This window comes from Acanthopagrus latus, chromosome 6 (genome assembly GCF_904848185.1).
Source record: "Acanthopagrus latus isolate v.2019 chromosome 6, fAcaLat1.1, whole genome shotgun sequence".
Classification (NCBI taxonomy): domain Eukaryota; kingdom Metazoa; phylum Chordata; class Actinopteri; order Spariformes; family Sparidae; genus Acanthopagrus; species Acanthopagrus latus.
This window is the reverse complement of record NC_051044.1, coordinates 31,464,590-31,490,525: the sequence shown is the minus strand read 5'-3', so window position 1 is coordinate 31,490,525 and position 25,936 is coordinate 31,464,590. Positions and strand designations below refer to the sequence as shown.

General features: G+C 40.5%; 1 protein-coding gene across 2 annotated transcripts in view; it reads left to right on the top strand.

The window, feature by feature from the left end:
• Positions 1-21,676, top strand: part of fhit (fragile histidine triad diadenosine triphosphatase) — a 368,692-nt gene extending 347,016 nt beyond the window's left edge. For both annotated transcript variants that reach the window (XM_037102526.1, XM_037102527.1), the window contains 2 exons: positions 13,144-13,254; positions 21,491-21,676. In XM_037102526.1, the coding sequence (XP_036958421.1) occupies positions 13,144-13,251 (108 nt within the window). In that variant the 3' untranslated portion in view covers positions 13,252-13,254; positions 21,491-21,676. The remainder of the gene's footprint in view (positions 1-13,143; positions 13,255-21,490) is intronic.
• The last annotated feature ends 4,260 nt before the right edge of the window (positions 21,677-25,936 follow it).

The following is a 25,936-nucleotide window of genomic DNA, read 5'->3' as shown; positions in this document are numbered from 1 at the left end:
ACCGCAGGTCCAAGTGTGTGAAGGAGAGGTATTACAGGTCCAAGTGTGTGAAGGAGAGGTATCACAAGTGTGTGAAGGAGAGGTATCACAGGTGTGTGAAGGAGCGGTATTACAAATGTGTGAAGGAGAGGTATCGCAGGTCCAAGTTTGTGAAGGAGAGGTATCACAGTTCCAAGTCTGTGAAGGAGAGATATCACAAGTGTGTGAAGGAGAGGTATCACAGGTCCAAGTGTGTGAAGGAGAGGTATCACAGGTCCAAGTGTGTGAAGGAGAGGTATCACAGGTCCAAGTGTGTGAAGGAGAGGTATCACAGCTCCAAGTGTGTGAAGGAGAGGTATCACAGGTCCAAGTGTGTGAAGGAGAGGTATCACAGGTCCAAGTGTGTGAAGGAGAGGTATCACAAGTATGTGAAGGAGAGGTATCAGAAGTGTGTGAAGGAGAGGTAACACAGGTCCAAGTGTGTGAAGGAGAGGTATCGCAGGTCCAAGTGTGTGAAGGAGAGGTATCAGAAGTCTGTGAAGGAGAGGTATCACAGGTCCAAGTGTGTGAAGGAGAGGTTATCACAGGTCCAAGTGTGTGAAGGAGAGGTATCACAGGTCCAAGTGTGTGAAGGAGAGGTATCACAAGTGTGTGAAGGAGAGGTAGCGCAGCTCCAAGTGTGTGAAGGAGAGGTAGTGCAGGTCCAAGTGTGTGAAGGAGAGGTACCGCAGGTCCAAGTGTGTGAAGGAGAGGTAGCGCAGGTCCAAGTGTGTGAAGGAGAGGTATCACAAGTGTGTGAAGGAGAAGTATCACAGGTGTGTGAAGGAGCGGTATCACAAATGTGTGAAGGAGAGGTATCGCAGGTCCAAGTGTGTGAGGGAGAAGTATCACAAGTGTGTGAAGGAGTGGTATCACAGGTCCAAGTGTGTGAAGGAGAGGTATCACAAGTGTGTGAAGGAGAGGTATCACAGGTCCAGTGTGTGAAGGAGAGGTATCACAAGTGTGTGAAGGAGAGGTATCACAGGTCCAAGTGTGTGAAGGAGAGGTGTCACAGTTCCAAGTGTGTGAAGGAGAGGTATCGCAGGTCCAAGTGTGTGAAGGAGAGATGTCACAGTTCCAAGTGTGTGAAGGAGAGGTATCGCAGGTCCAAGTGTGTGAAGGAGAGGTGTCACAGGTCCAAGTGTGTGAAGGAGAGGTATCACAGGTCCAAGTGTGTGAAGGAGAGGTATCGCAGGTCCAAGTGTGTGAAGGAGAGGTATCTCAGGTCCAAGTGTGTGAAGGAGAGATGTCACAGTTCCAAGTGTGTGAAGGAGAGGTATCTCAGGTCCAAGTGTGTGAAGGAGAGGTGTCACAGGTCCAAGTGTGTGAAGGAGAGGTATCACAGGTCCAAGTGTGTGAAGGAGAGGTATCGCAGGTCCAAGTGTGTGAAGGAGAGGTATCTCAGGTCCGAGTGTGTGAAGGAGAGGTATCACAGGTCCGAGTGTGTGAAGGAGAGGTACTGCAGGTCCTTCTTTCCTGCTGCTTTCAGACTGTACATCCAGCACTGCTCCCAGTAGACCTGCGTTTAAAGGTGCATCTTGCTATATGAATACTGCGCTCTGTATATAACCTCATTTTAAGACCACCAGTCTAAATCTAGCAATGACATTTGTGCGCTGTGCCATGTGCAGCCAGCTGAAAGATGGGCCAAGGTGCTAGAGGATCGTTGAGGGTTATCTTTTTAATATGCTCCTCATCAAAGATTAATTAAATCACCAGAAGACTGAGATCGGTTCATCACATCACGCACACAGTGATGCACTGCTGCACTCCTCCTCTTCCAGTTAAATAGACAGCGTGGATTATATGTCAGTAGCTGAGTTAAGTAGCTTGGATCCATGATGCATCCAGCTGATCAATGAGAAGAAGGCAGTTTACAAAACTGTGCACACAAATTGTGAATCCACACTGAAGTGAAAGCAAAATCAGCTTGACAAGATAAAAGCCCCCCCCCCTCATTTTTTGCTGTGCCTTAGCAACTTTAACAGAGCAGCAATAGTATCCCCTTCAAGGATATCTGGCAGGACTATTCACACTTCAGAAACCTAATCAAAAAAAATAGCTTTCAACTGGTTCCTCATTGAGTTTATCTGATTCTTGTGTCTGCAACTCATTAAAATCCAAAAGGATTTTACTATTCATGCATCCGGAGCATGCACAATACTTTATCCCTGACAATGCTGCATTGTTAACATCTGCATTGACATAATTATAAAAAGGAAACTTGCTATCAAGACAGAAAAATAATTCTGCCAGTCACTGCTTCCGAACATCTGCACACTGTGCATATCTCAGTTCAGTTATAAAATCCCAGTGTGACAGAGAACATCTCTTCAGCAGCGCTGAGATCGATAAGTAGACGAAGGTATGTCAATTGCTGCTCAGTGGCATATACTGATATACTTCCTTGGAGTGGTATGCCACTGTTATGCCGTCGGTATTCCACCGACACATGACAGTGTCATGTGAAGGAGGTCCTTAAAACGAGTTTATAACTTATTTGAAAATGCCCACGTAGGGGTGCCCATTAGCTCAGCTGGTAGAGCGGGCGTCCTATGTGCAGAGGACTTGTCCTAGCTGCAGCGACCCAGGGTTTGAGTCTAACATGTGGACATTTGCTGTGTGTCTGCCCCCCTCTATCTTGTCCTGTTTCCTGTCATGTCTGAGCTATCCTATCAATAAAGCCATACAAAGGCAAAAAAAGAGAAAAAGAATGTCAATCTAAATAGAATAGAGCTTACAGTAGGGATGTAACTGGCACTTAAAAGTATAAAATGCAAAATTTCATCACGCTATGATATGTGGATTCTTTGGACAATTATATAATATTTGAAACAAATTATATTTAAATATTTAATGCTTTAATTTTGCTTTACATTAAAATCATACAAAAGTTTATTTTGTACATAAAGAGTGCATCAATTCAAACACTGAGGTAGGGGCATCAAATTCAGAAATTAAATACAGTAGGACAATGCTGCAAAAGGTGGGCATGGACCCCCGACCCCCTCATACCAGCCTGGCCTAAAGCTCCATCTCCTGTCCCCCATCAGTGTGCTTGGGAATATGTTCAGGTTGGGCTGCACTGCTACACCGTTCTTGGATTTGCTGATATCTGTGGAAAGATGCACAGTAAACATAGGGATAGAGCACAACTATAAACAACATGTATTTACTGTTGTATGCATTTATTTTAAAATGTAGGCCAAGTAATTGTTTTTTTTTTTTTTAACATAAGAATCACACATCAATGATGCAAAACATATTTTTTGTCAGAAAGCACTATTTTATGGACACACTGTACTACTAATTGTGATGACACTGCTTTGCAAATGGCCTGAACAAGAAAACCTTTTCTACGTCACAAACCTGATGGTGCAGTACTTGATCCACATGGATGCACTTGCTGTTCTACTGGCTGTTCCTCTCTCTGTCCTTGTATGTTTTCTTCCTCCTCACCCTCTGGAGTGTCCCTCTCTGTGTCAGTGCCCTCACTTTCATAACCTGCCTTCTCGCTAAGCTCCACCAACTCCTCAGCTCAATCAATACCTTGACATGTTTCTCTCACTTTTTTATTTATTGGGGCAAAACAGGCTGCCATGCCCATTCCTCCTCATTTCATGATAACTACTAGAAGAAGAAACACAACGTAGAGGCTTACGTCTCATTGTGCAAGTAACCATCCCTCCCTCCTTAACACGAGCAGATACTGTTGATTACTTTACTCAACAAACATATTGTTTATCGAAATGCAACAGCCAATACTGATAAAGTTACATGGTTAACGTCACAACATTGTGTAGAACTAGCTAAGATACTGACATTCAGATACTTGCTTCTGCTTTGGTGAGTTTGCCTCGATATTTAAACATAGTGAGACAGGACATTTACAAACTAGATTTTCTTATTAGTGAAGAACAACAATAACACAGTTAAGTGGAAAAATCACATTACAAGAAGAAATTGTTTCGCTTACCTTCGCCTTTGCCTCTTGCACCAAGACATTAATTAGCGCCTTCTCTTCAAAACTTGTTGCTGCTGTTCTCATTCTCATCTCACACCTGGCAACACAGTGTTTGGGTGCATCACTCTAATTACTCGGTGTAGAATGCTGAGTCACATTAGTTCTGCCGTTGCCGCTAAAGCATAAAATCGTAATAACTTGATCAATTTATTTCATTCTAATTTTATTATTCAGTCAGCTCAGGGGGACCACAGCAGGGGCCAGGGACATTTTTTACAGGGGCACTGGCCCCTGTAGGCTCCCGTGTAGAACCACCACTGTGCACATCAGAGCCGCAGCAAAGGTTTCCCCCCTCTCTGATCTGAAACTTCTAAGAATGTTTAATAAAGGTCTAACAGGTAGGAAATAAGATGGACCCTGCTTTTAATTTAGAGTACGATTTTCTCATTATGTCACTAATTAACCTCAAAGAATGTCTAATAAGGGTCTAGCAAAGTTGTAATTAACAAAAAATTACCCTGTAATAAAGTGTAATTATATTCAAGCCCAAACAAATGCATTGTCCTTTGAGCTCTGTTCTTTGACTGAATATTAATGATATGGCACTGCATTTGTCAGATTAAAGCCTGTAAAAAAAAATACATTACACTGTGATTTAGCTTTTAGGTCTATGGTTTCTAGCAAGGGTATAAATGTCAATATTATTTAAAGTTTTTGTCTCATTAAATATAAAATTCAGCTGCAAATTGCAACTAAGTTAGTTAGTTAGGATATAACACCGTTGTTTCTAATTTGTATAATTTGACAAAAAAAGGCTTTGCTCCTGACTGATAAATGTCATATTTCACATGACCGCAACATCTGCATAGGTCCACGGTAGAGGAAGTATTCAGATTTCCGCATTGCCATGTTGAGAAAAAAGCGCTTCATTCTTCAGTTTGTAAGTAAAACTTAACAATAACTATGTTTGTAGATACATAGTTTTCACTTGACAAGAAGGATTTGAAAAATTGTAATCTAAAAAGGAACCAGTATCAAAATCCGTCAGACAAATATAGTAGAGAGTAAAGAGCACCATATTTGTATTATATGACATTACATTAATGGAAATAATCAAGTACAAGTTACATGAATTTGTTCCAAAAAATAGCAGCGTCTGCGTTTTTATTAACAAACTCAAACATTTACTGTATAAAATGAAAAGTGCTTGGAATATTTAGCTGTCTTGTGAATCACTGAATTAATATTTAGTTATATAACCACTGTTTCTGAGAACTGCTTCACATCTATTTTGCATGGAGTCAACCAACTTCTGGCACCTGTGAATAGGTATTCTGTGTTTGGGGTTGTTGTCTTGTTGAAACACCCCTTTCAAGGGCATGTCCTCTTTGGCATAACGCAACATGACCTCTTCAAGTATTCTGAAGTATTCAAACTGATCCATGATCCCTGGTATGCAAAAAATTGGCCCAACATCATAGTATGAGAATGATGATGCTTGCACCACAATGCTTCACTGTCTTCACAGTGTACTGTGGCTCGTTTCAGTTTTTGGGGTCATCTGACAAACTGTCTGCTGCCCGCAGACCCAAATAGAACTGTTTTGCATTTGTCAGTCCACAAAATGTGTGTGTGTTCTTTGGCAACTTGTAACCTTTTCAGCACATGTTGTTTTTTTCGACACTGGGACTTTGCAGGGGCTTCTTGCCAATAACTTGGCTTCACATAGGCATCTTCTAATTGTTACAGTACTCAGAGGTAACTTTAGACCTTCCTTGATCACTCTGGAGCTGATCATTGGCTTTGCCATTTTGACTATTCTTTGATATTCGTTTTCTGTTTTCTTCCATTTCTTTCTGGTGTTGGTTGCCCTTTTAAAGCATTTGAGATCATATTAGCTTAGCATCCTATAATTTTCTGCATTTCTTTGTATGTTTTCCCCTTTCCTGTCAACATTTTAATCAAAGTGTGCTGCTCTTCTGAACAATGACTGGAACGACCCATTTTACTCAGATTTTCGGAGAGAAGTGCATTATAACCAGAATATACAACGTTTGCTGCCTTTGTCCTTCAATAAGGGCCACCTGTCTGACATCAGTTTTTCCACAGAATGAATGACCTCACTAACTGAACTCCACACTACTATTTTTTGTTTACATACCCCTTTCAATTAATGATTTAATTACACAGAATCAGCAGCATGCATGTCACAAATTTTGGATTTGCTGGTTTTCAATTACCAACAAATTTCAATTGCTTTACTTTTTTTGTTGGTTTTCAATTACCTACTAGTAAATTATTTGCCATGTAGAAATTAACTTCTGGCATGTCCAGTAGCCCAGGACAAGAACAAGTTTAGTTTTGGTTACAGAAAGATAGCAGTCATTGTCATAGGAAAAGTGACACATTCTGGAATAATGCAATCTTAATAAAGAGCTGAAATGTGAAACACAGAAATAAAGAAACAGGTTATCTATTTTGCCTGATTTCAGTTGATGAATAAATTTTGAATTCTGAAAATAACATACTGTTAATTGACTTATTAAAAGCAATTTTTGTGATCAACATGAATACAGGGAGTCATATCTGTATCTCTGAAAAATACATCTCTTATTCCACCCCCACAGTAATGAAGGTGAATGTCAAGGGAGGAGATTGGTGCAGCATTTAATAAGTAGGACATTGTATTACTGCCCACACAGAGACCCCCATTAACTACTCAGAGGTTGAAGCACTGACTGTAATTACTCACAATTAGCAACTGGGGGAGGCTTGGAGGGTTTGGATTTGTGCCTTTATTCCATCATTTTTACAGTGAACAACAAACGTACAGAGGTGTTTCATTGAAATCAATTAGAATATCAATACAGGCTGTAATTACTGAGTGGTTGTTTTGGTTGTAGCATTTTCAGAGTGAAGTTTGGCTCTTTAAATACATCAACTGGACAAGATGAGCAATTAATTCTTAACTGTGTCTTTGCAGTCAACCTGGTCTTGTATTTCATCTTTTAAGATATTATTCCTTGACAGTGTAATTTTTGGAGCGAGTCCAGCCCCTCTCCAAGAGATCGGGTTCAGGACCCAGTGCTATGCATATGGTGGAGCCCAACTCCTATTGGTACTGCTCCACCTCCCCACTTGCTCCAGTTACCTCCATGCCAAAGAGGTGACATTCTACATCCCTTGAGCCTGTCTGAGCCCCACGGGTGACAGCCTGGCCACCAGACGCTTGCCATTGAGCTTCAGATCTGAGCCTGAGCCAGCCTGTAAAAAACAATGGAAGATATAGATGAAAGAAAACTGTTCTTTATCTCTTCCAATGTAAGATTATACTGACAGCTTAACATTTATTTGGAGGTAAAAGAATTATTAAGTAACCCATTAGTTATTCGTTCAGCGCAATCACAACCTAGTCTACTCAATAATACCAATAACTACTCTTGTTGCACAGTCAAGAATACATGTAAAAAAAAAAAAAGAAGAAAAAAAAACATCAAAATGTAAGAGAATAATAAAGAGAACCTCAAACTACTAGTATTATTCCTTTTTGTTATCTCTTCCAATAACATTGGCTAACCTGGGTATCCTGGGTTTGTATAGAGCCTGTTTTATCAGAACACTGCCTGTGTTTTATGTCCTGTACAACTTTTTTGTCAGGATGTCACTATGTTCTTAGATCTAAGTAATTACTTTGGTGAATACCAACACATCCAAATAAACAACCAGATAAATTGATTGCAGGCAGAGATGCTCACAAGTGGCTTATATGCAAGCCCAAGTTGTTAGTCTCAAATCTAAGTCACTTCACAAGTCTCTTTTGGCTGTAATGAGCATTTTATAAGTTGCTGTATACCATCCAGTCTGGTAACTGCACTGCACAGTTTTTTAGATGAGGAATTCAAAGTACATACTACATTATTATCATTCCTTTATCATACAGTATCAGCATTTATTCAGTTGTTTGGTATATGATCACTTTATGGGCCTATTGCATTTCATGAAAGCAGCAATGAAGAGGCCCTCACTCCACGTACATCGAGCTGAGGCGCCGTCGGAGGTTTGTCTGACTTCTTGTGTCCAGTGGGTGGTGCTATGGATATGACACATTATTGATGCATAGGTGTATTCAGAGCGAAACCCTCCACGCAATTTTATGTAGATTGGAAATTGTATGTTGAAGTTATAAGGACTTCCTGCTTCATGGCGATTGATCTGAGGCTGACTTCCTGTATCCAGTGGGTGGCGCTATGGATATGACACAGTATTGATGCATAGACTTATTCGAGGTGTGAGCAATTTTGTGTAGATGGGAAATTGTTTGTTGAAGTTATAAGGACTTAATGCTTAATGACAAAGGATCAAAATTGACTGCATCACCACATCCACCAGGTGAAAGCTTTTAATAACTTTTCATCTTCAAGGTCTGAGGATGATATTGACTGAATGTGTCTGAAGTCTGTTGTGTAAAATCTGTAGGAGGAGTTTGTTAGTAAGTAAGAGGCATGGAAATGCATCAAAATGGCGGTAAAAATCTAAATGGTGGACTTCAGGTTGGACTGATGGTTTGGGTCAATGGACCTTTTTTGTGCATCTGCTCATGATACTTATGCATACTGAATTTCATAAATGTATGTGCATGTATGAGTTGGGGATTCATAGAACTAAAATAGAATAGAATTACTTTATTGATCCCAGACTGGGAAATTATTTTGTAATAGCAGCAATGGTCCATGATGGATAACAGGTTTTTCAGTGTCCTCCTCTCCACCACAGCCTCCAGAATGTCCTGTTTACAGCTAATCACAGGGCCAGCCTTTCTGATGAGTTTACTGAGTCTGTTGGTGTTGCTGGCTCCGATGCTGCTTCCCCAACAAACCACAGCACACGTCTTGCTGCATACATTGAAGGATCTCAGCTTCCTCAGGAAGTAAAATCTGCTCATCCCCTCCTTCAGCCTCAGTGTTAGATCTCCAGTCTAGTCTGTTGTTGATGGTAACACCAAGGTACTTGTAGTCCTCCACCGCCTCCACATCCTTTCCCAGAATGCACAGTGGTTGGGAAGCCGTCTTCCTCTTCTTCCTAAACTCTATCACTATCTCTCTGGTCTTGCTCATGTTGAGCCGAAGGTGATTCTGTACTCCTCCTCCTGTCCTTCACTTATACACCCAACAACAGCCGAGTCATCAGAAAACTTCTGAAGGTGACAGGACCTGGTGTTGTACTGAAAGTCACTGGTGTATAAGGTGAACAGGAAAGGAGACAGTACAGTCCCCTGTGGAGCTCCTGTATCACTAACCACCACATCAGACAGGACACTGCCAATATGGACAAACTGTGGTCTGTCTGTCAGGTATGAATGAGAGCGTTTCACTTGTATGTATGAGAGTGTTTCAGTAGTGTGTATGAGAGCATTTCAGTAGTGTGTATGAGAGTATTTCAGTAGTGTGTATGAGAGCGTTTCACTTGTATGAGAGCGTTTCGCTTGGGTATATGAGAGCGTTTCACTTGTATGAATGAGAGCATTTCAGTAGTGTGTATGAGTGTTTCAGTAGTGTGTATGAGAGTATTTCAGTAGTGTGTATGAGAGCGTTTCACTTGTATGAGAGCGTTTCGCTTGGGTATATGAGAGCGTTTCACTTGTATGAATGAGAGCATTTCAGTAGTGTGTATGAGTGTTTCAGTAGTGTGTATGAGAGTGTTTCACTTGTATGTATCAGAGCATTTCACTTGTATGTATGAGAGCGTTTCAGTAATGTGTATGAGAGCGTTTCAGTAATGTGTATGAGAGCGTTTCAGTAGTGTGTATGAGAGAGTTTCAGTAGTTTGTATAGGAGCATTTCAGTGGTGTGTATGAGAGAACCCTGCTTTAGTATGGTCATGTTTGCACTTATTTGGGCTAACAAAATGACAGGAGCTGCTGCTAATTTAGATTTTTTGGGAATAAATACTGTCATAGGTAACCTGATTTCATGATAGATCTGCCTTCCTAGCCATGTATACACTGTGTAATGCTGTATAGCAGATGGGTCATCTTCATAAGACAGAAGCTGTTCTGACTGATAACAAAGACATGACTCAATGATATAATGATGATGCCAATGTAAAAACATAAAAAATGAGTATAAAAATATTAACATCTAATTATTTGAGGACCTTTCTGAATCAGAATCACAGTGTTTGTCAAGCTTGTCCTTATTCCTGCAAGGTAAAGGCTGCAGCCTAGGCAGAGGTAAAATCCAAACATTGGGTCGCTCCCTTATAGTCTTCTCCATGCATTTGCTGTAGTTCAGAAATGACTGCTATCAGTCAATGGAAGAAGGGAGTTTTAACCTGAGGAATTGTAGTAACCAGGCATCCCATGCTGGACACTTAAGTTTACACCCTTTCCATTGTTTACCATTGCTTTGTTAGTGCTAGGAGGCTTCATGTTTGTTCTTTATGCAACAACAGCTATATACATTTCCAAACATCATACAGGGCATCCTTATTGCATAATTCATCAATGCGGCCATCGTCTTACCACTGACTGGTATATGTCAACCATTAGCTAGGATATCCCCAGGTCAAAATTGACTGATCTAATAGAATTTATAAAAAAAAGAGATGACAAATAAAGCTTCTTTAAAAAAAAATACAATCAACAGAGAAACTGTGTGTGTTGGTCTGTGTGTGTGTGCTGTACTTCCAAAAATACTTGTCTAAATTCGCAATTAACTGAATTAGTAACTATACAAACACTCACAGGTGTAGTCTTGAATCAAGGATGAAACAGCTGGTCTTCAGGTCAAAGGCATTTATTACACACAGCAGGATACATGCAGTGAGCTCTCCCGGGACGAACTGAATTCTCTGTCTGATTCTCCAGCTTATATACAATTCTGGTCCAGGGGTGTCCATGCCCCTGAATCCTCCTTCCTTTTGGCCTGATTCATACCTTTATCCACTATTAGCTTCCATTTTTGGATTATACTGGTGGAACACCTCCTAATAAAGGCCTTAAAAATAAAGCCAGACACCCCATTTTCATTCCCCTCCTTTTCAAAGCACTTGGGTATCATCTGGCAATAGTCATTTTTTGTTTATTTCATGCATAGCAATCATTATCTCCATACACAGCAACTGTGACTTCACTGTACCTATGAAGGGATTACTTCTCCATTGTTTATACATTACTAGCCTCTCAGGTACTTTCCTCTTGCTCACAGAGAACAGCTGAACACTTCTAAATAGGATGAAGGTATTGCAGGTCAGATTTAGACACTACACATATGTGTGTGTGTGTGTGTGTGTGTGTGTGTGTGTGTGTGTGTGTGTGTGTGTGTGTGTGTGTGTGTGTGTGTGTGTGTGTGTGTGTGTGTGTGTGTGTAGCCCCATGTTGTGATGAAATCAGGTTTACACATCTGTTGCTTTGTTGTTTTGGGTGTGTGTGTGTGTGTGTGTGTGTGTGTGTGTGTGTGTGTGTGTTCATTGTGCTGGAAAGCGTGATAGTATTAACCAGGAAGACCACAGGGGCTATAAATTTAGATAAAACACACATAATAAAAATAAAAAAGTCATAATTAATTTTACCTGCAAAGAGCATAGTAAGGAATCATCCATGTAACTTTCAGGCAATTATATCAAAGAAAAGCAAAGTTCTGAGAAATTAACTTTTGAAGTCAGGTCAAAAAGACCTGAGGACAATACATTTCCCTCACAAAGTAAGATCATTTGAATATTGATATTCCTTTGATGTCATAAACTGAATGTCTGCTGTTGTCTGCTGTAAAAATGTAAATAACAAAAAACTGAAAAAGTATGCTACTTAATTGTATTACATTGGACTGATTTGAATGTGAATAAACTGAATTTCGATTAAAACAATTTTTTAAAAAACTGAGCATTTGATCGGATCACCTGATTAGAATTGTAACACTCAATTTAAAATCACATGAATAACAGGCTGTATGGCTAAGAATACAGTTAGTTGTCATTTACACAGTGGTGCCACTGTGTAACTGACAACTCAAGTGCTCTTTTTGCCCACTGTTGGTTATAGCCAGTTGTAGATTAAAACACACAGAACATTAGGTTTCATGGCATGTTCATCTCAGAGTGCAAGCAGGGTTTATGGTTTCACACTTGCAGCTCTGTCACTGACGAGAGGAGCTGCAGTCAAGATGTTTAACACCAACATGACAGGGAGGCACAGACACACATGGCAGTGAATTTTTGGACATCCTGTTTAAGCTCAGTTACTAGAACAGTCTTATATCAAAATTAATTTCCCCTTTTAATGATGATCTCTTTATTGTGTTGATAGTCATACAAATGTGGATAGAAAGAACAGACTTTCCATTGATACTAAGCAAGCACTTTTCTAATCCAAAATTGTGAAATCTGTAATTTTATTTTGTTACTTTTTCAAACAAAAATTACTCTATTAACAGAGTGTGTAAAAGTGGGTGTTATGGTGTTATGTCAAAGATATCCATGTATTGAACTACTACTTAGCAAGGGATGGGCCTGTCCTAATATTTAATTTACATCACTGAGTTTAGTCCTCAGTCCTTCATCCTCTGAACACCACAAGATAGAACCTGCAAAATGCAAGCTGCCTTATAGCCTGTTCCTCTAAACACACAAAATCATCTTACATACCATTCACTACTAACAGAGATGGACTGAAAATACTTGTGTGGACATAACTCAATTTGACACAGAAGTAGAATATGTGAATGTATAATATTAAATAGCCACAAATACAATCCCTACCCTATCGAGAACCATAATAGTTAAGCAAGTCCTGTGCTATGGTCACGCCTCAAGTGGAACACTAATTAGGCCTAATTCGCCCAGTTATTAACTGTGTTTCTCAGTATCTAACTATGAGATGATTCTCTGTTTTGATTGGCATCTATGAATATGACAATGTGGGCATTCAATATGGGGCCTGTCAAGGGTCAATTCTTAGTCCTTGTATATGCCCCTACTAGTGTTATCATTTAGCAATATGCTATCTCATGTCATTCCTACGCTGATGACACACAGTTATACAAATCTGTTCAATATGACTGTTATTGACCTGATTCAGTACATTGCTGATAATCTAGGATGCTTAATGAAACTAACTGTATGAAACTTGTTCTGACATTGCACTTTGATATTGTTGTTTCTGGCAGTTGCAAAAGCATGATCAAGAAGATGAAGACATTCCTTCCAAATGGAGATCAGAGGAGGAGATGGCAGCAGAAGCTTCAATTATGAGGAAACAGCTTGAGAATCCCTAAATGGTAAAACAAAAGAAACAATAATGGGGAAAACATTTGTTTTGTCACTGATACAAAAAAAATACCATAGTCACGTGGCCACAGATGAAGGTAGTTTTAGGAATAAAGCGACTTTGGGTGATGAAATGGAGATCAGCCAGGAAATATAAACTCCATCTATGGGATGCACTGAATTTTAAGCCACCAGATATTTTTGGCCAAAAATGGCAAAAAATAACACATTTGGTATCCAGGCGAATGAGTGAAAAGGCCAAAGTTTTTGACGGAATTTGTATGAGAACTTAATGCGGGGTGTCAAAACAGTCCATCACTTTGGTGTGGATAGATTTATCTCATCAATTACTGGGTGGACTGTAGTTAATGACTCATAAGCTTAATTATTAAAGTCATTGATAATGATATATTTCATTTAATATGTATCCTTAGTGATCTAATTAGTCAAATGAAAATGTCTCAGACCCAGAAATGGTGTGTTCTATGAAATTTTAAAATTCACATGTCATCTGTGGGCTAGTTGAAGAGTTGCCTGTTGGGCAATTAGCATGGCATAGCATAATTAGCTCAGTATCAGGTCAAATAAAGACAAAATCAAACATTGTTACAGACCTATATATGCTGACCACTGACTATATATATATATATATATATATATATATATATATATATATATATATATATATATATATATATATATATATATATATATATATGACATTTGCATGCACATCATGGATTTTTGGGGAAAATAAATATTGTTGAAACTGTGATTCTTTGTATGGGTATTCTAAACAAATTATTACAAAGATTACACATTTTTCGATGGATTGGGTTGAAATTTAGTCTTGAACATCCAAGAGGCTCTGAGAAATCTTTCATTAATTTAAATAGACAGTGATTTGTGATCAGCTATGTCTTCTGTGCAGTCGTGTAACATCATGGTGATAGCCCAAAGCATACTTTTTTTGTGCCCCACACAACCAGTTACACATTATTGTTTTGGGGTCCTGTAACGTTGCTCTGCAGGTAATTACTCTTTTATTTGATTAGTGAAGGATCTGCTGTCAGTCTGTGAAAACCATTAGTTCGACACACCCCCACTCCGTGCCTCAGGCTTTTCCATTGAAGTTGTGGTCTTTAACTATGTTAGGGTTGTATTTGCTAGAATTGTCATTTTGACCTGAACGTAGAATAAAATACAGATCAACTGTGGAAAAGAAATGTCAGTCATATGCTGCTGGCAGCCCACTCCCTCACGCAGTGTGTACTCAGCAGTACCCCTTCCCCGCACATCTGCTCTCACCTGGTCAGGTTCAAGCTCAAGCTCGAACTGCAAACAATAGCAAAGAGGCAACAGAGCAGAAAAATGCTCCACCATTGCCTACGTCAGAGAAGAAATTAGAAGACTGACAAAAAAAAAGCAGTGTAAAAAGAAAGAATTGGGCTGAGCCAGAAAGAAAACTAGCATAACTATCGAAGGGTCATTTCAGAGGTGGAGGGAGCTGTGGGATTTGTAAGGACTCAAGAGCGACACAGAGTTAGCCACTTTTCTGCTGGACACGTGAGGACCTCTGTTGATATGTTTTATTCTATATTTTAACTACAAGGCTAGGTGTAGCGGTGGTTACATAAATACTTACAATAGCGCATATTGCCTTACGATGTTGCAGTCGAGCTACGTACCTTGTTGGTAAATCTAGCTTGTTAGCTTGTTACAATGACAATGCCATCCATGTGGTTCACAAGCAGGATCTTACAGGCGCTGAGGTCATATGTGCACAGAAGTCACAATAGCTGTTTCTTGGTTTGATGTGCTCTTTATCACGGCTTCTCAACCAGGAAGGGTGTGTTTATTGTCAGCGTGTAGAAGAGAAGCTGCAAAATCTTGTATCTGCTGTTTGCCAATCTGAAGCACATTTTGCAGTCTGGAGCCATCAATCACAATGTTGTACAGGATTTGCCGATTCTCTATCAAGGCATGAGAGTGTTTCTGGTTCGCCTCCATTAATTTATCCAAGTCACCTTTCTCCTTATGTTTCCATATACTCTGCCTTCCATTTCTGTCCACATGTGGATTTTCTTCCTCTAGATTCTCTAACATGTCCTGACTTTTTTACTTTCCCTCCACTGTCTGGGAAAATGGGAACAAATGGGATGGTAACTGATCCGCAATGGTGAGGCATTTTCCTGCTATGTTGTTGTTGTCTGTTCTCCGCCAGTTTTACAGTTTTGGCTTGAGCTTGAGCTTGAACGTATCAGACCAGTTAAGAGCAGGCACTGCATCTGCATGGGGTAGGGGCACTGCCAAGTACGCTATGTTATTTTTTATTTTTTTAATAATGTACAATTTAAAAACATATTGTTTACGTTATGATTTGAAAACACGTTTCATGTATTCACATGGTTAGTTTTCTCACTCTTTGACTGTTCTTAAATGTGTAAGTGTTCGCATTTCTGGCCAGATTAGTGCTCAATATTTCATGCCATGGTGTGCAGCAATTAGAGGATTACTCTAACTACCACGATTAATGTGCAACATGTACTCTACAAATGCACTCTCTTGTTTTGTTACATGGCTGTTATGTATTTCTCTTCCAAAATAAAATGCAGTTAAGAGGTTGTGATTCCAGGCTAATATGTACAAAGCTCCATGTCAGTTATTTATGCGAGTGTGGTTACTGAAAAGGCCACTTATTTGCTCACTTCTACACTTGATTCTACACTGCTGCCACTTTTCTTGAAAAAAGTTAAGTCTTGTCTGCTTCACCCAAAGGCTTTCGTAACACTGTATGGAAAGGAGAGGGGTGGATTAATTTTAATGAATAGACATAGAAAATAACTGATTAGTGCAACCGTGGACAACAACATCCCTAACCCACAAACTAGACCCTAAACTTAGGGTTAGGGTTTGAATAACGGTACACTGCAGAGGGACCAAAACATGCAAAGCAATACCTCGTGGAGGAGCCATTTTGAGCTTGACACCCAGGGTTTAAAATTGGCACCCGTCACTCGCCAAAGCGTGTAAAAAATGTTTTGGCGAGTAAAATAAATAGATCACATGCCATTGGCAGGCTGCTGAAATTTGCTGACTTTGTTTTACTCTTTGGCATTTATGTTAATATTTGAAAATGTATCAAGTTGCGCAAGGTATAGGTCGGGTATTGGTAAATATAATGACCGGCCAGCACTGTCAATGTTTTTTGTGCCTCTGATTCATGTCTTAATATATGGAAGCGAATTTGTACCATAATTCAAATTAAAATGGATTAACAGAAATGCTTTTTCATTTTCATAATACAGCTGCAGTTTTTGACTCATAAATAAAATGAGTAATAATCATCCAAATTGCATTTTCATTTTTTTCTTCAAGACTGCTCATTTTGTCACTAAAATAAAACTAGGAGGACATTTGCATTGCATTTTCGTTTTCATGCCTCCCCCCGCAAAAAAATGTCCAAAATTCAATTTGAATTTGCAATCCCAAGCGGCGCAGGAGAGTGATGTCAGTGGCCTCTCTTCCTCTTCAGTCCCCAGTCTGACTGACCATTTTACGCATCTAAAGGCAGGAACACACCAGCCCAACCTTTGGATGTCTGAAGCATTTGGGCAGACTCGGACGAGGTCGGGAACAAATATGTTCCATGTGTTCAGCTGTGTTGGAAGCTTTCGCAGCCGCGTGGATGTTGTCTGCTCGAATTCAACATGCGGGAGGTTGGCTGTTGGCCGCCTGAGCCATCGGATTCTCTGATTGGCAGTGCGCTAGTGAATCAGTGCCGTGTGTGGGAGGGGCGGAACACTGTGTGCGCTTTGTTTTTCTGTGCACTTTGTTCCGTCATTCCCTGTTCTCATGTTTTGGAGTACTGGCATAAGACTAGCTGTTATGTCCGTTCAGGACTAATGAATCTTGTTATGGTAATGTATCGCTGCATGTTTAGAATTCAGCTGTTTTTGTCTGAAATAATTAAGTTTTATTTTGATCGAAAGTAAAGAGAGTTGCGTTCTTAAATCTCTCTTCCAGGAACTTTTTTCTACATTAGCACCACATGCTCATAGCATGTTGCGCAAGCACAGAACACACACGCTACTGTGGAGCTGGCAGCACGTCCAAGTAGTGTGTTCAATGCACGGGTCAGACAAGAGACAACAGAGTGGTTGGATAAAGGCAGTTGGCTGGGGCCTTAATACATTACAAGGCGGTGTGCATATTTGACGCTGGAGCAAGAGGAGAGTGTTAAATTAAAAGGTTGACAGTATGGTAGACAGATTGTTGTGGAGTTGTGGAGTCATTTCTTAAAAGTAATTCACAAAGCTGCTGAGACCTACTTTTAGTTATGAAGACCCCCCGAAACAAAAACACTTTGCAAATTACAAATTAGAAGATTAAGATGAAAAATGTGAATTGCCAATAAAAGCAGTATTTGCTCGAAAAGCTGCGTCAAACCACTCTCCATTAAAATTCTGGAATCGTGCACGAAGACAATTTGTGTATTGATGGAATGCAACTTTTTCTGACTGACAAACGCCCTATTCGCACTGGACTAGTATAACCTGGGGACCTCCAGTAGTTTGTAATAATTGCGGCAGTCGTCTGTCATCTTCATCCTGTGTGAATCTGCCACAAGTAAAAATTAGACCATAAATTACCTACCATATTTCGCCAAACACAGAGGTCATGTGATAATATTAGTCCTGTGCAAATCGGCATCTCTGTGATTTGTTTTTGTTTTTCTTAAGGTTTTTTGTGTTTTCCACACCTTTTTCTGCCTTTTTCCCGGTCAAGAATTATGGAGGCTGCGTTGGGAATTATAAATGAAAGTTCTGACAGCATTTTGGGTGCAAATTCAGGAGGCTCATTAGAACAGAAGAGCAAAAGATGATTAGATGGATTACATGCATGGCAGCATGTGGTAAGGAACATTTTTCCATCTTTCAACAGGCTCACTAGTTATTATATTAAAAATATCCATATCTAACCATTGTGCTGCTCCAACAAGGGCTCCAGTGCGATCAACCTGGCAGATAATGTCAGTAAATTTGAGTTAAAAACAGACTTCACCTATCCTGTGCGAATGCGCTACATATGTTAGCAGCTGTAAACACTCATAAAAACATAAAATACATCATGTGGTTTGGTGCTGGCCTGCATACTGAACATATGAGGAGAAGTTAACGTTTATAATCATCAGAGATGGTTACGGACATTGTTTTTTGTTCCTCTCTGTTTCCTGAATGTATCCGTATATGTGTGAATGTGTACATGAGAGACATACACTTATACCACTTCGTAGAAGGAGATTTATGAAGTTCACTCCATTGACTTGTATTAGTTCACAGGGTTGAGCTGCCACATCCAATATGGGGGCAACGTTGATGTACTGTCCAGCGGATACTTTCAGTTTATTACTGGGGAGAATGACTAAAGTACTGTGTGTTTGATGGGTCTAACTGTGAGACTGCAGTTTGCCCCACAGTCACTACCAGCAGCTCTTCAGAGCGGTTTCATTACGATCACAGTAAATGTTAGAGCATTTGCACACTGGAAAAAAAGGTGCGGCTGACTTGACCAAGCAAACACGAACCATGCCTGGCTTGACCACAATACAGAACTGGACCTGGTGCTGATTTCTCTGCTGTTTCTAAAAACATGTACCACATTCTATGCTACCAACACAGCCTTCACACTCTCCTCTTGCCTCTCCTCCAGCATCGAATATGCACAACGCCCCCTAATGTATTAGATGCATAGCACGGTCAGTCAGACTGGGGGCTGAAGATTTGTCACGACGGAACTTCATTCAAAGCAGAGCTCCACCAAAGACCCTGCAATCGTTGCGGAAGGTTTTCTGATGTGTCAGTGTTTCCCCTGTATGCATTCTGCTGCGGGATTTTCAGTGCCACTGCGAAAAAAAAAAAAAAGACATGATTTCTGTAGGTTTAATATCATGGGCGAGTGGCGCATTTAAGTTGCACACAGTGAAAGCACTACACCCTAAGTAGTCTTGAAATTAATCATTATTGTCATTACTGCTATTTGTATAATAATTTCTACAAGTCACCATTTAAATTCAGTGACTGAAATCCTCGTCATCCTATTCAAAGGCTGCAACAGGTGACTCATCGAACCGGGGTGAAGTTAGTTTCAGGTTGGATATTGGGCGGATATTCACTCGGGTCCAGCTGCGACTTTGCTGAAGTTCGCCCAGTGTTAGCAGCAGGAGGAGTTAGCTCACCTCACAGAGCCTCGCGCTGAATCACTGGAAACTGATTTCGGGACCGTCATTAAATTACGTCATTAGCATAAATGTATTAATACAAAATAATTGCAGTTTTTCAATATCTTCCATGTCATGTGACCCAGTGACTCCAAACCAGCAGCAGATTGTATTTGTTGTATTTTAGTGCTTCCTCTCTTTCATATTAATATTAATATGCAGGAATTATGATTTTTTCATTCATATGCAATGAGTATTTTCACCTTTTTTCTAAGTAAATCTTATATGTCATGTTTTATATTTATCAAAAGTGTCTACATGACAGTAAGCGTCACTCAGTTAGTCAATGCAACAAATTACATTTCTCTAAGACAACAGCAACAACATTAAAAAAAAGTCACTTGACTGGTTCTACTTCTGTAGATTAATTTGCCCCATTCCCTACTTGGAATGTGGAATTCACACTGTGTGTGTAGGCATTACTGGTTTTCCAGTGGAAAATATGATTAAGAAGCCTCTGCAGAATGTGCATAGGAGCACCTTTCAGCCAGTTTAGAGATGACTTTTATCACTTCTGTGGGTACATTTTGCCCATTGGGTGTTTCTGTGCAGCTATTCTTGCAGGTTTAATGGGAAATTTGATCAAGAAGCCTACATGATGCAGCAATCTACAATGTTCCATTTGTACTTGGAATCAGCTTGCTTTCTCTCTCTGTCTTTGAAATAGCAGCCTCAGAATTACTCCCAGACTCCAGAAGCTTCTATGTATACTTGCAATAAGCTTGCTGTCTCCATCTTTATTTGAAATATCAACAAGGTCCCACCCCCAGAGCGACTTTTCTAGTTGAGTTTTTACTCTGTGAGGTCTGGCTCGCTGTTCTGCTGTTCCCCGCCGCTATCCGGGCCCAGCATACAAGCCCCAGCCCATGCACCAGCCCCAGCCGGACCCCAGCTCAAACCCACACCTCAGCCTCGACCTTGGCTCTGCCCCTGAGCCACAGCAACCCCCATGACTATATCATGGAACACACAAGGAAAGTCATCATCAAGTGGAGAAAATATGGCACCACAGTGACATTACGAAGAAATGTCAAATGTCAAGGAGGCTGCTAAGAGGCCTTCGGCAACATTAAAAGAGCTGCAGGAATTTCTGGCAAGTACTGGCAGTCTAGTACATGTGACAGCAATCACCCATATTCTTCATATGTCTGGGCTTTGGAGTAGGGTAAATGGAAGCCTTTTCTTATGAAAAACATCCAAGCCCGGCTAAGTGTTGCAGAAACACACTTGAAGTCTCCCAAAAGCATTGTACGAAAATGTGTTATAGTCTGATGAGACCATGGTTGAACTTTTTGGCCATCATTCCAACAGATATGTTTGGCATAAAAACAGCACTGCACATCACCAAAAGATCACCATACCCACAGTGAAGCATGGTGGTGGCAGCATCATGCATTGGAGCCGTTTTTCTTCAGCTGGAACTGGGGTGGAGGGAATCATTAACAGTTCCAAATACCAGTAAATGTTGACACAAAACCTTGGTGGTGGCTGCCCACTCTAAACTGGTTCTGCTGCAGGTTTCTGCGTCTTAAAAGTACATTTCTCCTCTGTGGTGTCGCCAAGCGCTTGCTCATTGTGGGTTCTGTTGAGTTTTCTGTGTAAGGTTTCTTGACATTAACTTAAGTGCTTTTAGATAATGTTAATTATGATTTGGCACTAGACAAATAAAATTGAATGGAATTGAATTCCAACTTAAATCAAGTTCTTACTTCAGTAGAGACACAAATCTTTAGGGTGATCTGAAGAGGGCTGTGCACAGGAGATGCCCTCGCAATCTGACAAATTTGGAGCCATAGCCTTAGCCATGCTGCTTTAGGCCTAGAAGCTTGAGAGAGCTTCTCTCTCTCTCTCTCTCTCTCTCTCTCTCTCTCTCTCTCTCTCTCTCTCTCTCTCTCTATGTATCTTTATCACTCATTGTACAACATTAACTGTATCTCTCTCTGTCTGTCTCTCTCTTCATGCTGCAGGTATCTCTGACCCCGGAGCAGCAGGACCCAGGCTCTTAAAAGAACATTTTTCCTCTGCACTGTCGCCAAGTGCTTGCTCATTGTGGCTTCTGTAGAGTTTTCTCTGTCAGGTGTCTTGACATTATGATGTAAAGTGCTCTGAGATGATTGGTGCTAGACAAATAAAACTAAATGGAATTTAACTGACTGAAATTCACTCATTCATTCAAATCATTCCAGCATCGACCCAAGCCAGAAGGAGGAAATTCACAGGCTTTGTGATCTGTTTTGCACACCCTGTGTGGAAATACAATGAAGAAAATTGGCATATTTCACAGGTAGATGAACTTAAATTAAACAGAACAAATCAGTGATGATGCATGTAGTCTGTGTGACTATGGGACGCTGACTTTAATGAAGTTACTATTTCTAAGTTAACTAATGAAATGTTTATTACCCACTTAAAAAATATCAACCAAAACGTGGAATCTCTCCTCATGATTTCAACTCTCAGAGTTGTTCACATCTTCCTTGGTCATGTTGGTGAACAGGACAGATCTGTGAACACACCAAAATATATAAAAAATACAGATTGTTAAGAATCCAAGCTACCAAAGAAGAAGGAATACAATAAGAATAATTAAGTCTTCTTACCAAACAGTTTAGGAATGTTTTCCTTGGTAGCCTCCGTGATGGCAGCTTCCTGGTCTGCAGGAAGCTGATTGGCTGTGAAAACAGGGTGACATGCACCACAAATGTATTAATCTTAACTTAGATGACAAGATATATATCAGAACATGCAATATACGTTTTAGAAAGTACACATTACCAGACTGGAAAACAGTGACCACATTTACTGTCTTATAGGCTGAATGAAGGAAGCCCACTCTCAGAGAACCCAGGCTGAGGGGTGGTTGGGAGTTGGTTACTGTGAGTCATAGGAAAGTGACTGGAAGCAGAGTTTTGGTACCATGAAACAGGGGTGGATGGAAGTGGCCAACTTTTAGTTTGATAAGGGTCACTGGAGGAGGATATGTTATAATATATTCCAAGAGGTACAGGAGTGAAACATTTGTTAGTGTTGGCAAGGGTTGCTGGCATGCACTCTTGGTTCTCCTCAGACAGGGATGTCAGCATGCACTCTTGGTTCTCCTCAGACAGGGATGTCAGCATGCACTCTTGGTTCTCCTCGACTGGGATGTCAGCATGCACTCTTGGTTCTCCTCGACTGGGATGTCAGCATGCACTCTTGGTTCTCCTCGACTGGGATGTCAGCATGCACTGTTGGTTCTCCTCAGACAGGGATGTCAGCATGCACTGTTGGTTCTCCTCGACTGGGATGTCAGCATGCACTCTTGGTTCTCCTCGACTGGGATGTCAGCATGCACTCTTGGTTCTCCTCGACTGGGATGTCAGCATGCACTCTTGGTTCTCCTCGACTGGGATGTCAGCATGCACTCTTGGTTCTCCTCGACTGGGATGTCAGCATGCACTCTTGGTTCTCCTTAGACTGGGATGTCAGCATGCACTCTTGGTTCTCCTCGACTGGGATGTCAGCATGCACTCTTGGTTCTCCTTAGACTGGGATGTCAGCATGCACTCTTGGTTCTCCTCAACTGGGATGTCAGCATGCACTCTTGGTTCTCCTCGACTGGGATGTCAGCATGCACTCTTGGTTCTCCTCGACTGGGATGTCAGCATGCACTCTTGGTTCTCCTCGACTGGGATGTCAGCATGCACTCTTGGTTCTCCTTAGACTGGGATGTCAGCATACACTCTTGGTTCTCATGAGCCATGGCTGCTGGCATGCACCCTGGGTTTCCAAGAGGTACAAGGTTTGAACATTTGTTGGTGGAATGACCATTGGAGAATGAATTGTCAATTATTTCAAGTCTCAGGAAAGTACACAGTGCTAAGTTAGCACTTGTACGCAGGCAGTCAAATTAATTTATTCAGACTATATTTTCTTTCTACACTATATCTTGTCAAGGTGTTGTTCAGTATGTTTTAGTTGAATATATTCATGTTCGCAGTCTTGTGCAGACATAATTTTGGGAACAAATAAATTGGTTGCTTTTGGTGCAGAAGACTGTGTAGACTGTGCCGGCATACACCTGGAGGTCTGCTGAGGAAGCCTGCATGCCTCCAGACATGACAGGGACCTGTATAACTTTAATTCATGTACAAAACATGAGAAATATTTTACCAACACTCACCTTTGCTTCATCACAGGCCTTCGCACCCTGTTCCATGACTCAGCCTCTTGTGCTTGAGCTTTCCGTCCATGTTCTCATATATATTCAGACGTGCCTATTGTAGCTATAACATGATTAGAACATTTTAACTTCATAAACATACCATGTGAAGTGCAATGAGATCATTTCAATTATGAATTGGTGCTATATGCACAAAGGCCGTGTTGGGCTTCAACTTCATTAACTCAGTGTAAGTTTGAAAAAAGATCCATCTTCTAATTTAATCTTGAGTTACTGAACTAGTGTTCCAACATATTTTTACATGTAAAAAAAATATTCTGTTTAACATTTCCTCTCCTGTACACTGTCCTGGGAAGCTTTTCAAGACCTAGACCCTACACTGTCACTCTTTCTGGAATGCCATGGGTAAGGAGGGAGTTCATCCTCCAATATTATGTTGCCAAATTCTTCTTCAGACTTTTTTCTGTGTTGGTAGCAAATGACTGCAATGATCATGATGACGATGACCACAACCACACTGAGAACAGCTGCTGCTATAGTTGCAGGTCCATAGTTCTTGGTTGGTAGTGATGTGAAGCTGAGTACAACCTCACACTCCTCTATACCAACAAGGCTTTCAACTGCACAGAGGTAGGTTCCACAGTCATGCCCTGAGATCTTTTTTTTTAATACAGGTCTTCCATGAAAGTGTTAACAAAGGCATTAAAAGGCAATCCACTTGTCTTTGCCCATCTGTAATCCAGAGGGGGACTACCCTGTGCTGTCCTCACAGGATTGAGATGCATTCAACCTCAGATCTTCTCCTGCCACAGCTTGACCTTCCACACACTGGCTTACTTGGCCTCCCCATTACTGACAAGATTATGCTCGTGCTCGCAATTCCAGATAACTTTTCACATTGCCCTGGTAAGTACAACCATTAGCAACCCTTTACAAAAAACACCCATCAAAGTACTAGCTCCAAAGCTTAACAGTTCACATCACTGCATCAATTTAAAAAAAACACAATCTACTGAGTTGGGAAGATATAATCAAATGCAAAAACATCTGCCTGGTCTTCAAAATCCTACATAACATCGCTCCTCCCCTTCTCAACTCATTTATAACAGCAGTCATATCACTAGAAGCATCACAAGAGGTACCTTGTAACCCCATTTAGAAAAAGCACTTTCGGTCAGTTATCGTTCTCAGTCAGAGCCATCCAACACTGGAATTCAATGCCCACCATTATCAAAGACATAAATACATACTGCACCTTCACCAAACACCTCAAAACATGACTGTCAGATAACTACACCTGCAAACATTAACCCCTGTCAAACGTGATATGTGACATAGTCATTAAGTGTTGTCGCTCCATGCTTTGTATGTACCATTTTTCATTTTGATTTTATTTAACTTCTTGTCTCTTTTTTTGCATACGTTCTTTTTATCCCTTGCATCCCCTTGTAATTAGTTTTTTCTTAATTGCCTATTGTGTCAACCAACCAGGGACTACAGTCGAAAATTAGCCGTAAAGGCTAAAGCTGCTCCTTTACTGTAAAGGTGATTAAAGGAGACTGTCCATGTCATAATAAACAAATAAAGTACAAAAGGTATGTAAGCTTCAGGTCAGTCATTGTTAATATAGCAATGCCATCTTGGGGCTCAGGAGATGCGAAGTGGACCCTTTGCTTTAAGGGACCATATAATTATCATATACCATGCTTCCGGTGTGCCAAATAATAATCTCATCATTTTCACCTCTGTTAAGAGGCACAATTTCCACTCTCTCTCTGTATGTCCCAAGTCGTCAGAAGCAAGGACAAATTCACAATCAAGGGTGTTGGGGCTTGCATTACACGAGGCCCAGTTAAGTGTATGCAACAATAAAAGGGAGATTTAGGTTAAATTTGGCTATCAATAATAATTAATGATTATTTGGGATAATTATTAATTATGATAAATAATGTGATCCAGTTCACATTAGATCACCTCGGGGCACCACCCTTGAAGGGGAAAGATAGCAATTTTACTAAATCGGTCTCATAAAAATGTACTCAACTGTTTATAACTCTGGTTAATTATTAACAATTAATAATTACAACCAAATTTACCATAACAGCGGTAATGGTTGAAGGACTTTGGAGTTCTTGACAATGTAGAGCAGGGGTCACCAACCTTTTTGAAACCGAGAGCTACTTCCTGGGTACTGAATTATGTGAAGGGCTACCAGTTTGATACACACTTCTGAAATAGCCAATTTGCTCAA